The 13,893-nt window shown below is 39.7% G+C and overlaps 3 protein-coding genes across 11 annotated transcripts in view; all 3 read left to right on the top strand.

Moving 5' to 3' along the window:
* The first annotated feature begins 307 nt into the window (after positions 1 to 307).
* On the top strand, positions 308 to 3,559 carry calr3a (calreticulin 3a). The gene is made up of 9 exons (XM_062555890.1): positions 308 to 420; positions 913 to 1,014; positions 1,134 to 1,337; positions 1,434 to 1,528; positions 1,820 to 2,029; positions 2,245 to 2,358; positions 2,504 to 2,647; positions 2,831 to 2,923; positions 3,026 to 3,559. The coding sequence occupies exons 1-9, from the start codon at positions 330 to 332 to the stop codon at positions 3,305 to 3,307; spliced, it is 1,335 nt and encodes a 444-aa protein (XP_062411874.1). The 5' UTR covers positions 308 to 329; the 3' UTR covers positions 3,308 to 3,559.
* A 1,332-nt stretch (positions 3,560 to 4,891) lies between these two features.
* rad23ab (RAD23 homolog A, nucleotide excision repair protein b) lies at positions 4,892 to 10,223 on the top strand. 2 transcript variants are annotated; one of them, XM_062556758.1, is made up of 10 exons: positions 4,892 to 5,094; positions 6,169 to 6,250; positions 6,383 to 6,462; positions 6,785 to 7,200; positions 7,346 to 7,392; positions 7,487 to 7,614; positions 7,702 to 7,936; positions 8,177 to 8,340; positions 8,509 to 8,640; positions 8,773 to 10,223. In XM_062556758.1, the coding sequence occupies exons 1-10, from the start codon at positions 5,026 to 5,028 to the stop codon at positions 8,884 to 8,886; spliced, it is 1,467 nt and encodes a 488-aa protein (XP_062412742.1). In that variant the 5' UTR covers positions 4,892 to 5,025; the 3' UTR covers positions 8,887 to 10,223. The 2 variants fall into 2 exon arrangements, with proteins under 2 accessions (XP_062412742.1, XP_062412743.1); XM_062556759.1 differs by having other exon boundaries at positions 8,180 to 8,340.
* Positions 10,224 to 10,493: 270 nt separating this feature from the next.
* eps15l1a (epidermal growth factor receptor pathway substrate 15-like 1a) overlaps positions 10,494 to 13,893 on the top strand; it is a 32,590-nt gene continuing 29,190 nt past the window's right edge. For all 8 annotated transcript variants that reach the window (XM_062555883.1, XM_062555878.1, XM_062555880.1 and 5 more), the window contains exons 1-3: positions 10,494 to 10,539; positions 11,936 to 11,977; positions 13,463 to 13,552. In XM_062555883.1, coding sequence (XP_062411867.1) covers positions 10,513 to 10,539; positions 11,936 to 11,977; positions 13,463 to 13,552 — 159 coding nt within the window. In that variant the 5' untranslated portion in view covers positions 10,494 to 10,512. The remainder of the gene's footprint in view (positions 10,540 to 11,935; positions 11,978 to 13,462; positions 13,553 to 13,893) is intronic.

The following is a 13,893-nucleotide window of genomic DNA, read 5'->3' on the forward strand; positions in this document are numbered from 1 at the left end:
CAGGTTTGTGTCAGTATGGCATAGGCTATTTTACTGAGACGTTTTTTATTTATTTATTTATATTTTAGTTGGTACCAACACGGAATGACAAAGCACTAGTTTAAGTTTTGTTGACAGAAAAATTGCAATGAATGGGATCATTTTGAAAAAGCTGACATGTCCTCTGACAACCCGTGGTCTCATGTCATTGGCTAAGCACTTAAGCATCAGTCCAATCGGTCTCAGCCATCTGTGCACAAGAACCGGGCTAGCAACATTAATAGCAACATAATTTCTATCAGTAGAACTGAGTGAAAACAAGATCACTGGGACTTCGGAGAGGTGCAAGTATGCGATCTACTTTGGCAATATGTGCATTACTTGGATTATTAGTCATCACAGATGCTACTGTGTTCTTCAAAGAGCAATTTCTGGATGGAGGTACATGCTGCATGACAGACTGAAGTAGTCAATTTTTTTCCGAGAAGGGCTGTCACAATCTTAATTTGTAATCAATTTAGCAAAGATTATGTAGAAGACACAATTAGACCAGTAGGCAGGTTTGGTAATGCACGTAGCGCACATACACGCCATCATTAATTAGTACATGCATGAATGATTTGCATCTCAATTTACCCTCATAGCCTACTGTATCATATAATTAGCCATAGTAAAGATATTGCCAAGACAAATAGTGCAGTGAAAATATGACATGATATGTATGATTCACTGATTTTATTATTATTATTATTATTATTAATTTACATAGGCACAATTTATTGCCTATGTGTATTTATTGCCTAGTCCAATTGATGGTGACAATGTAGGGCAGTCTAGCTAGATATGGCCCAGCCATTCTGTATCTTGAGTATCTTGCACTGACATGCTTGCAAACTTCCTATGTATTTGTTTCCTCTTCCTGTTTCTTTACAGATGGATGGAAGAGTCGTTGGGTGGAATCTAAACACAAATCTGACTATGGCCAGTGGAAGCTGTCTGCAGGGAAATTTTACGGAGATCCTGAAAAGGACAAAGGTAAATTCATTCATTTATAGTAACACTTATGCAAAAACAACAACAGTAATCAACAGATTACCAATTTCAGCAGCATCATGTAACCCATTATTTTTTCTTGGTTCTGTGTTTGTCCATAGGCCTTCAAACCAGTCAGGATGCTCACTTTTATTCCATCTCAAGCCGTTTCAAACCTTTCAGCAATGAGGGTAAAACTCTTGTTGTGCAGTTTACAGTTAAACATGAACAACAAATAGATTGTGGTGGTGGATACGTGAAGCTCTTCCCTGCTGACTTGAATCAAGCTGATATGCACGGAGATTCCAAATACTATATTATGTTTGGTAAGCTGTGCAGGTCTGGCCTTTAAATCAACAAATATCTAACAATACTTTTACTTACCGTCTATGATTCAAACTTCACCTGTCTTATTTTTCCAGGCCCTGATATTTGTGGCTATGGCACCAAAAAGGTTCATGTCATTATCAACTACAAGGGACAGAACCACCTCATAAAGAAAGAAGTCAAAGCCAGGGTAAATATGTTATACTATTAACAATCATTGAATACGCAGTCCATAGTATGCCAGTGGGAATGGAGAGTGGAAATGCAATTAGCTGCTGCTGGATACCATACACAAAAGTGCACCTTTGCTTTTAGTTTACATCATATGTATCACAGTCATTTAAAAAATGTTTGTTCAGAGTTATGTGTCTCACACAAGGGAAACACATTCCTCGTAATGTATGTTGTAATGCAGCGGGAAGCTATCACCTGTTTCATCAATTAATTAATCGAACATGTTACCTTAATGCTTCAACCTTAGGATGATGAACACACCCACCTTTATACTCTGATCGTGAAACCTGACCAGACCTATGAGGTGAAAGTTAACAATGAGAAGCTGGAGTGGGGTAGTCTTGAGGAAGACTGGGATCTTCTGCCTCCTAAAAAGATCAAAGACCCAGATTCCAAGAAGCCTGAGGATTGGGATGATCGTGTCACAATCGATGACCCTGAGGACACAAAACCAGAGGTCAGTGAGGTTGCACCAACACATTTTTTCTTGTTTTCTCTCATCATTTAACGTATAACTGCATGACTGTGTACTCTGAGTTTCCACTTCTTGCACCTCTTCTGAGTTTCTATTTTGCATGTCTTCAGGCTTTCTCTAAGCGATGCTATTAGCCTTTAGTTTCATATTTCATTTAAAATGTATTTAATTTGTAATCAATGAGACATTGTCCTCAGGAGTGGGACAAGCCAGAGAATATCCCTGATCCTGATGCCAAGAAGCCAGATGACTGGGATGAGGAAATGGATGGGGAGTGGGAGCCACCCATGATCCCTAACCCAGAGTACAAGGTACACCTCACCTACCACATCCTTTCATGCTGTGTATACGTGTAAACATTCCTAACACAAAACATCAAAGTAATTATTAAGAGCTTTAATTTATGAATGAGTCATTTGGAATACTATACAAGTTAGTTGTTCTAATCTGTTTCAGGGAGAATGGAAACCAAAGCAGATTGATAATCCCAACTACAAAGGCAGCTGGGTGCATCCTGATATTGACAATCCTGACTACACACCTGACAGCACAATTTACAAGTTTGACAACGTAGGAGTAATTGGCCTTGAGTTGTGGCAGGTATTTTACATACTGTACTCAACTTTTTGTAGAATATTGTCAGTTTTTTGAGACACATACATATACTGCACCTGTATCGTAAACTGTACCTATTACATTGTTAGTTTTCAGTGAAGCCTCGGTGAAGCTCATAAATAGTAATACAGTAAATGTGGGATGATATAAATTATATATGTTTTTTAGGTTAAATCTGGGACCATTTTTGACAATTTCCTAATTACTGATGATGTGAAGACAGCAGATGATGTTGCTAAGGAGACCTGGGGAGTCACAAAGGTAATTTGTTTTATAATTCAAATAGATGCCATTGTATGTTATCTTCATCAAGGCACAACAACCTTTATGACCTTATCATGTCTTTGGACACATTTTATACAGGGACCTGAGAAGACGATGAGAGAGCAGCAGCAAGAGGAGGAGAGGAAGCAGAGGGAGGAAAAGAGCAACAAGGATGATATGAAGGATGAGGATAAGGACGCCGGTGGAGATTACGATGGCGGCGATGAAGACGAGGACATCCTTGATGAGGAGGGTGAAGAGGAGGAGGAAGAAGAAGAGGAGAATGAGATTGACGAGGAGATCGCAGATGAGACCAGTCCAGTCGAGGAGGAAGAGGAAGACGAGGAGGCTCCCATGCAAGACGTGAAAGATGAACTCTGAAGAAGGTCCATCCGTAGTCTGTTCTCCCTGGGGTGTCTAGCCTCAGGGGAAAAAGCCACAACACCCTTTTTCTGTTTTTCAGCCATTGGGAATAAGAGGGTAGAGCAGGCAATATTTGCCTTACTAATGGTTTTGTATGGATTTTTGGGTTTCATTTCTTCTGTCCTTTTACTTGAAATGCTATTTGCCCCATGTTTGTGTTATGTTTGGTGCTGCTCCTATACCCTTTGAGTTGAAAAAATGTTGGGGTAATTTGTTTTCTTTGTGGTTTTGATTTGCACTTTCACACTATTTATGTAAGATTTATTTAGTATTAACTTATTTTGTCTATAGATTTTAAACATTCATGTCCTATTTAATGATCTCCCTGTCTCTACCTACTGCCCCCCCCCCCCCCCAGTACAGAATTTGCTCTATGTTTGTGGTGTCAGTCAGTATTTGGTATGAGGACGAATCACGTAGTTTATAGGAAGATTAACTTGGATTCAGAATACAAATTGGTACTTGCATGACTGTTCATGTTTATGTTTTATTTCAGTCAGGCTTATGTGGACATTGTGGACACTTTATTTTGTCTTCCACACATTTCCCACTTTTCTGAGTTCTACTCCAGAACATTGCATTGTGAAAATTGCATCACACATTGTGTTTTTATTCTGAGAGAATAAAGAGACACAGTCTATTCTAGAATTGTAAAGTGACCCCCTTCTAATTAGGTTTTGATTTCAGTGGAATATAGCAATTTTACCAATTTCACCTGGTTGCCTAATTGCCTTCATTGCATATAAAGTAAATATTACAGTACCCGAACAGCCTGGATAAGGCCACAGTAACTGGTATTTGGTTATAGTTGTGGTGTTTACCAGACAAAATAAGTATTTGTTAACATAATTGCTGGATAAGGTTGCTGGATGGATATCGTTCAGAATAATTCAGTGCTGCTACTGTATGTTGAATGAGGTGTTAATGATTGGATAAACCATGTCACCTCTTTACTTGTCACCATTCCTCACTTATCTCTGATGATTCAGAGATAATTCCACAATGATTCCTTCATAATTGATCCACCAGCGTTGAAGCAGAATTCTTAAAGGTTGTGTGTACATAGCTACATGAAGCGATATGGGAAAAGAATTAACTTGCTGATTTGGCTTTACACTTGACTTTATAGTATTATTCATTATTAGGCTACAGTCATGTTTAGTAGGGCCATTTAAGGTAAGGAGCCAAACTAAAACCTACTTTTTCTTAAAGTGTACTGTACACCTAGGCCGACAAAACAGGGGGGGAAAATATATTGATTAAGTAGCCGATAGGTTAAATTAATCCATTTATCTTAGTGCCAGAAATGGCCTACGCCCTTTTATAGGCTAATAAAACAATTATTGTAGCCTACTGTACATTCACATGGCATTACATTTCAGCATGATTATTTACCATTCCCTGAACCAATCTAAAATGAGGAATTATTGTGCGTAGGTTAGCCTATATGTTTGCGCCTTTGGTTTTGCGTAAACCAGGGACATCCCACAGGCGGTGACCACATGGGCTGTTTAAAACCGTGTCTTGTCCTCGGCAGCAAGTAGATGGCGTCTGACCATAATATTATCTTCCAGTGAGATAGCTGAGTCACATCTAAGTGTTGTGGTAACGGTAATAGGAAATTCATCGTACACGCGCGTCTGAACGAGCTTCTGCGGGCTGGGATCTCATCGAAAATGTTGACAATAACTCTGAAGACTTTACAGCAGCAGACATTTAAGATAGAAATAGATCCAGAACTAACGGTAAGTAACCACGCCGGAGTTCCTATGCCCAAGTAAATAGACCACTGGTCGGGCTAGAGATACTGGGAAATACCGGGGCCTCGTCGTAAGCAACTTAAATCTTAGGGGGATACTATTTTAAACGATGTCGCAATTCATGGTATACGGGAGTGACAATCCATGGTCGTGGTGGGGTTATGATTTTGTTCGATGTTTACTTGCCACCCCAGCTTTCTACCGTGAAATGACAGCGCAATATTTCCTCAGGTCTGGTTTGATATCACGGTGGAGTTCCCCCTAACCCCTGCACTCCTGAAGCGATCGCAACAAATCTGACAAATAAATGAGCAATGGGAGTAGGGGGGCGTCCCGAACATTCTCTGACTTTGCCACTATCAATACAAATGTTTCATCATAATAAATGCTATGCTAAACATAAGCATAGGGTTTTCTATTCATAGACAACTATTACCAGTAGGCTATAGGCTATTATCACCTTTGGTATATCCCATAGCAGTCGAGTAAACAAAAGAAAAACCTATTTAAAATTAAAAATAAGGTTTATAGAGTGCTAACGAATATGCATGTTATGTTAGGCAGCTGCTGTTGACTTCCTCTGAACATGAAGTGATTTTAATTTGTAGCTACTTGTAGTTAATAAACACTGTTACATGTATGGTGAATGATCATACTTGAAGTAAAGTGTAAATTACCTAAATGTAATAATATAGTAACACATCAATAACAGTACACAATATAAAAGTAATATAGCCAGCCCCTCTATCTGAATGATGATCGTCCCTCCATCCATCATGTCTTCCAAATAATTCATCTCTCTCTAAGAAGGGAACGCTTCACCGCCCTCATTTGTTTACATAGCCAACATTAACTTCATTAGAACAGTTAAACAACAAATCATATTTACTAGGTTAAAGGCACATGATAATAACATATTGATTACTGTAAATGACTGTAAATACTGAAGTGAATTTAGGCCTACAGTATTACACTTGCAAGAAATTCCATGCACTAGTAATATGTTATTGGTGTGTTGTTTCTCTAGTAAAGTTATAGGCCTACTGTTGATTGTTTCAGGTGAGAGCATTAAAGGAAAAGATAGAGGAAGAGAGGGGTAAAGATGCTTATCCAGCCACAGGCCAAAAACTCATATATGCAGGTGAGAACTTATATATAATAAAACATACATTAAGTATACAGTTCTACAACTATATGCATTTTCAAAGCCTTAGCTTTCCCAGTACTCACACTCATAATTGTTCTTGTGTATTGTTATTGTTCATTTTTTTAGGCAAAATCCTGAATGATGACATCCCTTTAAGGGATTACAAGATGGATGAGAAGAATTTTGTTGTGGTCATGGTGGCAAAGGTAAGACAACACGATTTCTATATGGTCAAAATCAGTTTCTCAATCCAGCCCTGTGTTTTCTCTCTCTTTCCCCTCTCTGCATACTTGACTGAACACGTCAGTGGCACTCTTGATTGTCTGAACACACCTGAGTTAACCAATCTATAGCACTGTAATCACACTGATGTCAATCAGACGTGCAAAGACAGATAGAGGAGCTCCAGTGCATGCCCCTGGGAACAGATTGAAATCAATCAGTGTTATTCAGCGTGATTGTTCTTGGTAGAATTTAGAGGCTATTTTGACCAATCTCTGGCCAATCACATTGATCCCTTCTTTGCAGCCCAAATCAACACTGCCACCTCTCCAAGCTAGCCCAGGCTCAATTCCGACTCCTGCTCCGGGAGCGGCTCCCCTCACGGATGTTGTCCCTCCTACTCCCGTCTCTGCACCAGTGGCTACTCCTACTCCCACTCCTGCACCTGCCCCTTTCCCTGTCCCTGCCCCTGCTCCAGCTCCAACTCCAGTCGTAGCTCAAGCGCCAGTGCCCTTGCCTTCCCCTGCTCCACATCCAGTCCCATCGCAAGAGACTCAAAGCACAGCTGATCAGGCTGTCTCTGGACCCAGGGCTGCCAGCACCGCCTCAGCAACACCAGCAAGCGCCACCACAGTCTCTGCTCCGCCTCCTGAAGGCAGACCCCAGGAAGTTCACCAGGATTCACCTGCAGTCTCAAGCCCACCTGTTCTTTCAGCCTCCAGGTGAGGAACACTACTACATGGCCCTCCATTTATACCAGTTCTGTTTAATCTCCTCTGATGTACTTCATTACCACATCTCAAAATGTCAAGTATAAATGTGAATTTGCGTGATGATTTGCAATTTGGTTGTGTTTTTTTGTCCTAGTCTGGCTGATGAGTTGGGCCTTTTAGAAGAGGCAGCATCAATTTTAGGTATGAAGAGAAGACCAAAACTCATTTACAAGACATGACAATCTAGATTGAGACATTACATTGACTACAGTTTCTTTTATGTTTGCTTGATTAGTCACAGGGCAAGCGTACGAAAACCTGGTAACTGAAATCATGTCCATGGGATATGCAAGAGAACAAGTGATTGCTGCTCTTCGAGCAAGTTATAACAATCCAGACCGGGCAGTTGAATACCTGCTCATGGTAAAAATCTTTCTGATGCTGAGTCAAACATGAAATCCATGTTTCTGAATTCGAAACAATAATTTCAGTTATGTTTGTGATTATAAGGGTATTCCGGCTGAGCCTGAGCAGCCTCTCGGCCAGGAAATTACACGATCTGTTGCTGCCGCCGCCATCCCCGCTGCAGCAAACCCCACTTCAGCCAACCCCACTGCAACCAACCCCACTTCAGCCAACCCCACTGCAGCCAACCCCACTGCAACCAACCCCACTGCAGCCAACCCCACTGCAACCAATCCCACTGCCCCACCTGTAGAGAGACCCCAACCTCCTCCTACTTCAGGTTGTTTTTTTAAGAACAATTTATTATAAAGCTGCAATGAAGTGTATTTCTGACGTACTGAAATTCGTTTGGAAAGAACATTTTTGACCAATAATTGTGTGCATTTATTAATAATGAATTAATTAACTTGTTATTATGAACTTATTGCCGTTGTTCTTTCCAAAGTAACAATTATGTGCATTGGAATAATTATGTACAGTGCATACATGATGGTAACGTTGCAGAACTGTATGCTTTTAGTAGGAGCAGCGACTCCATCTCAGTTGCCATCCTCTGGTAATCCTCTGGAGTTTCTAAGGAATCAGCCACAGTTCCAGCAGATGAGACAGATCATTCAGCAGAACCCAGCCCTCCTACCTGCTTTGCTACAGCAGTTGGGCAGAGACAACCCACAGTTGCTCCAGGTTAGTGGAACACAATACACTGTATACCAACTGACAGGACTGAGAGCTGATAAGATGTAAGCATGTTTGTTTATGGTATGACAAATTTGTCATTGTCTGTCTGCACCCTCTCTCTCGAAGAGAGAGAGAAGTTTTTAAGTAAATGGTAAATGGTTTTTATGTTTGTAGCAAATCACCCAGCACCAGGAGCAGTTTGTACAGATGTTAAACGAGCCTCACGGTGAAGCTGCAGAAGCACATGGGGCACCACAAACAAACTACATACAGGTCACCCCACAGGAGAAAGAGGCAATTGAGAGGGTAATGGACATAAAACATATAACAGACAACATACATGTAACATATTACATAATAATAACAAATGTATAAATGTATAGATTGATAACAATCACAAACAAGAAATAATAAGTCGAACATGTCTTTGTTTTTCAGTTAAAAGCTTTGGGGTTCCCAGAAGGACTGGTCATTCAAGCTTACTTTGCGTGTGAGAAAAATGAAAATCTCGCTGCCAATTTCCTTCTTCAGCAAAACTTTGATGATGAGTGATAGTGTTTTTTTTTTTTTTTTTTTTTGCAGTTTACGATGGAGTGTTTTTGTTTTTGCAGTTTACGATGGTGATAGTTTGGGAGACAGCCACAAGAAAAATAATAGATTTACTGTATTTTGTGTGTGTGTGTGTGTGTGTGTGTGTGTGTGTGTGTGTGTGCGTGCGTGTGTGTGTGTGCGTGTGTGTGCACGTGTGTGTGTGTTTGTGGGTGTATATGAAAGAGAGTGCAAGGGTGAATATGTGTGGTAATGTTTGTAAGGGGCAAGGCCAGTGGTATTTGGTCTTCTAGAAAGTTTCTGTTGGGAAAAAGCCATGGTTTGAAAATATTAATAGCAAGAGCCACTCCCTTTTTATTGAACCATATCACCTCAACTGTGAATTTCCACTGCTGCTATTACTGCTGTTTGTATTTTGTGTGTTATTATTATGTAATTGAGGTGACAATTATTTTATTTCTGCCATCGCACACACAACCTAATTTATTTCAGTTCATTTTGCTTCTCTATCATGAACCACATTAAGTTTATATTAAATTAAAATGAAGAGTGTCCTTTAGCTGATGTGTCTTGGAATTTACAAATCTGTAATGTAGGCCTACCGCTGTTTATCAGAATTTGGCCCAGTGATGGTAAATACAAGACATACGCCAAGTCAACAAATTTGGGAAACATAGTATGAAAAGGTTTCAATAGTGATATATTCTTAATGTTACATTGGTATGATTTTTATCATTTTATCACCATAGCAAAACCTTGAAAAAGATTAAATAAGGAATTAAGTCTCATTTGGAAAATAATGGTCTTGTACTTCTCCGTCATTTTGAGCCCTGTAACATCGCCAACATTCTGCCTTACTTTGTTTTAATGAAGGGGAAAAAAACGGTCTGTTCAAACTAAATTATTGTTGCATCGTTGTTAAATGGTATGCTATAATTGGAAGACCAATATATATCATCCTCCCTTTTCCTCACAATGTGTTGCTTAGCTTACAGAAACATGACTCGTTTTTGCTTTTTGTTGCATTCAAGGCCTAGGCCAAAAAATGGAAGAGAACATTTTTTATAAATGTTGGCACTTTATGGCAAAGAATGTTGCTAGAAGAGTCTATACAGCTGCATGACTTTAACATAGCCCAGGGGTCAAACATTTTGTCACAGTCTGGTTACAGTGTTTTACCTGTAGCTTTATTATTACTGTCCTTGTTATTATGGCGAGAAGACGGTTAGCCTGTATAAAATGCCTTAACACTCAAAGGTTGAGGGCTGGATGTATGGTACATGGGTTATTATTTCAGCATAATGTTAAATAAATAGCTTTTACAAAGCTTTAAAAAATTACTTTGAGTCTGATCTCTGTATGTCTGAAGCAAAACACTAATATAAACTGAGCATGTGAGAATGGACGGGCAATCAGTATCTGTGCAGAGTCTTTAGCTTTATATTTAACATTGCTATATTGGCAAATGTATTCATCCTATTTGCTCTAAATACACTATGTGCATGGTTCAAATGGTTCACTTGTCATGCACAAAGACAGTAAAGCAAGTGTAAAGTGACTTGAAGCCATTCGTCCACTTGGGGGGGTGTTTTTCAAAAGGGTGTGCGTGTTCCCGCAGCAACAGGGAAGATGGCAGCCCTCACATCTCTCACCCAGGTAACACCAAAGAATGCATTCATTGTTAATATTACAATCATGCTCAATGGACGATAATGGTCTTTGTGCAAAGGCAGACGTGGCCAATCTTAATTATCGCAAAACAAAGTGCAAGACATGTGTATCTGCCTTGTTTGACGACAGGGGTCTAGGCCTAATTAAATCAAGCCAGCTAAGGAATACCGTTAGTTCGAGCTCTGGATAGCCGCATTAGCTAGCTAGCTAACGTTATCTTACCTACCCAGAGGAGGTACGTTAGCTAAACTTGTTTATTTAGGACGTGACGTTAAATTGATGACAATCCGGTGCTAATGAACACGGAGATCATGTACAAATTTATTATATTCCATACACGATATCAACATCTGATTGCATCTGATTTGCGGCGTCCAAGCTAGCCATCGCTAACCCGAAAACCTTCACTGTATACTTCACACAGCACGCCAGCTATTACTTCTATCTGACCATACAAGCTATCGCTGGAATGCAATTATAGGAGATTGTTGATTAACATTAATGTTGCTGTTATTCAATTAGTCTTTGTTAAGACAAGCATTGTGGGGCCGATTAAACATTGCTAGTTGCATATGATTTGTAACAATCTATGCACGCATAGAGTTTAGTAACCAACTAGCTTCTAGCATGCGAACATTTCACTCCTAGCTAGCTAGCAATATCAAATCCCATAACCTCCCTAATGGATGTTACATGGTATTAATATTCGATTAATAAATGCATGTTTAACATAACCTTGGTATCTATCTCCGTTAAATCTACTAATACTAGTCTTTGAATTTTTCCATCCTACTGTACATCACATACTGTTCAAACTAGTTCAACATCACTGGTATCACAGTTGCTGTTGACGTTAGCCCTCTAACCAGTTAGCGCAAATCACATCCCGAGTGAAAATAAATAACGCAGTTGGTCGGCTTTAATGTTCTTATTTTCACGCAGTATGATACATCAAAGATAACCGTGTCCCCAGCCAAATTGCCAGTACTGTAACATTATTCTTTCATATCAAAGTTAACACTGTCATTGCCTGTTGTAGTAAAATATAATTCAACATGAATAGGTTAACACAGCGATAAAGATGTGAGTAACGTTAGCTAGCTGCTTAGCCGTGCCTTTGCCAGGATGGCATTTTTTTTACCACCTTCAGCTGGATAACGTTAAGTTAGCTATTTTAGTAATCACAGTCTTTGGCAGTAATATCTTTTGCAGCTGCACATCGCACGGTGAAGTTAGTACTTACAGGTGTATAACCATCTGTTGAACACATTTTGTTTACATTGGACTTTAAAGCTAGGCAAAGCGAATGACAGAGTTTGTTAAAACATGATCTGCATGTAGATGGGCCATTGGCCTTCTAACCAGCGTTTTCTCTCCACAGTTGTCGAGTGGGAACCCAGTATATGAAAACCTTTATAGACAGGTAAAGTGATATTAACTTTTACATGTAAACACAATTGTTGTCTTTTTGTTATCTGGAAAAATAATGTTGACATGTGGCATGGTTTTGGCATTTTTGTTGAGTATGATCTGTCTAATGTCATAAACTACATGCTGCTTTTAAATGTTTACATGCTAAAGGGCAATTGATACTTTTATCCCTGAGAAGTTTTAGCATCGGGCAAGCAGCATAATGCATGCAATAGCAGTAGCAATGTATGTGCCAATGGATTTTTTTTAGATGGTAATGATTTTGCATCTGAGTAACTGAACACAAACATACCTCTGAAGTAGGATATTCATGAATCTCCACAGATGTAAATTCAGATTTAGAATTTAAGATTTACACAAGAGAGGTGTTAAATTCCTAGTGCTGGAGGTAGAGGATTTCCCAGAGCTGCAAATCAACAACCAAGCCTATTTACCATCAAAGACAAAAGCAACCTTTGTACAATAAAAAGCACCCCCAGCAGAGTAGCCTTCAAGAGCATTTTGCAAGGGTTATCTAGCAGGCACCTTCCTTCAGCGGCGTTTTGATGAATTAGGCCCAAGACACCTCCAGAAGGCTTAATGGAGAATTTTCCCACAGATCTTGGTTTTTCGAGGTCACTGAGTTTTGTCGGCATGAAATAAAATGGGGGGAAAAAATCAGTGCTACAGTACATTCCTCGGGTTGCTTTCGCCAACAGCTATATTAGCCAGACACCATTACAGTGCTGCATTCTGGGGGCATCTTTAACATCATGCCCCCAGAGTGTAGCTCTGCAGCTGCCTGGCTGCTATTCATGGGTTTCATCAGGTCCCTTTCCACAGATGTATAAAATTAAGCACCATGATTATCAATGCAGACTGCATGGTGCTTGATTAATACACCTGTGGAAAGGGACCTGATGAAACCCATGAATAGCTGTTGGCTTCAGCAGCTCGAGTTAGGTAGTACCGATTTGTTTTCTTTTATTTCGTATCGACAGTGCTCTGTGACCTCGTCCCAGACCCACTTCCCTCCACACTCAAATTCAAATGCTTGGGTCATTCCTCTGTGTTGCCATGGCCATTATGATCTGATCAGCAACGTAATGCAATAAGTAAAAGCAAATTCTTCGAATGTACACAGTCGGAAGCGGACATCCCGGTTTCAGAAAGTAAAAGTCCTGCCATATATTCTTTCTACTTATGCACTTAATACAGGTGACCACTGATTATCTGATCTACCTGGCTGCTAATTACGATGAACTGGTTTACTAAATGGTTGGGTCAAATACTCAAAAAACAAAAACACAGCGATCTACATAGATCTTTTACTAACTTGTAGTAATACAAAAACACAGCGATCTACATAGATCTTTTACTAACTTGTAATAATGAAAAAACACTATTGTGCTGAGTTTTAAATTTAAATTAGGCTAAAGATTTTTTTCGGTAAACATGGAGATGTCAACACGGTTAAAGAAATGTCCCTCTCTTCCAGGTTGACCCAGGTAATACAGGGAGGGTAGGGCCTACAGAAGCAGCCCTGTTCCTGAAGAAGTCTGGGCTTCCGGACATGACGCTGGGAAAGGTGGGTACTGAACGGACCATGAGGATCCAATACATCACTCTGTAGTAGACTCTGTAGTAGACTGTAGTGTGTGTGTGTGCTGTGCGTACTGTATGTGTGTATTTGTTTTAGTAAACATACTTCCAGTGAGGCTATTCACATTAAAGTTTCACCAGACATTAGTATTAACTCGGGTAATCCACATTAAAGTCCATAAGTAGAGTTGTATACTGACACAGGAAAAAAGTGCTGAATGTGCCTTCTGGAATGAATGTTGACACATTCAGGACCATATTTACCCCATGTGTGTGTATATATGTGGGTGTATAATTTGCATATGTTTTTGTGCCAAAAGTACAAAA

This window comes from Sardina pilchardus, chromosome 15, assembly GCF_963854185.1.
Source record: "Sardina pilchardus chromosome 15, fSarPil1.1, whole genome shotgun sequence".
NCBI classification, from domain to species: domain Eukaryota; kingdom Metazoa; phylum Chordata; class Actinopteri; order Clupeiformes; family Clupeidae; genus Sardina; species Sardina pilchardus.

Coding starts and splice junctions, on each gene's coding strand:
- calr3a (XM_062555890.1), top strand. CDS start 330: ATGCGATCTACTTTGGCAATATGTGCATTACTTGGATTATTAGTCATC. Junction 1,015..1,133: donor AGATCCTGAAAAGGACAAAG/GTAAATTCATTC, acceptor GTTTGTCCATAG/GCCTTCAAACCAGTCAGGAT. Junction 2,648..2,830: donor TTGGCCTTGAGTTGTGGCAG/GTATTTTACATA, acceptor TATGTTTTTTAG/GTTAAATCTGGGACCATTTT.
- rad23ab (XM_062556758.1), top strand. CDS start 5,026: ATGTTGACAATAACTCTGAAGACTTTACAGCAGCAGACATTTAAGATA. Junction 5,095..6,168: donor AAATAGATCCAGAACTAACG/GTAAGTAACCAC, acceptor TGATTGTTTCAG/GTGAGAGCATTAAAGGAAAA. Junction 6,463..6,784: donor TTGTGGTCATGGTGGCAAAG/GTAAGACAACAC, acceptor CCTTCTTTGCAG/CCCAAATCAACACTGCCACC.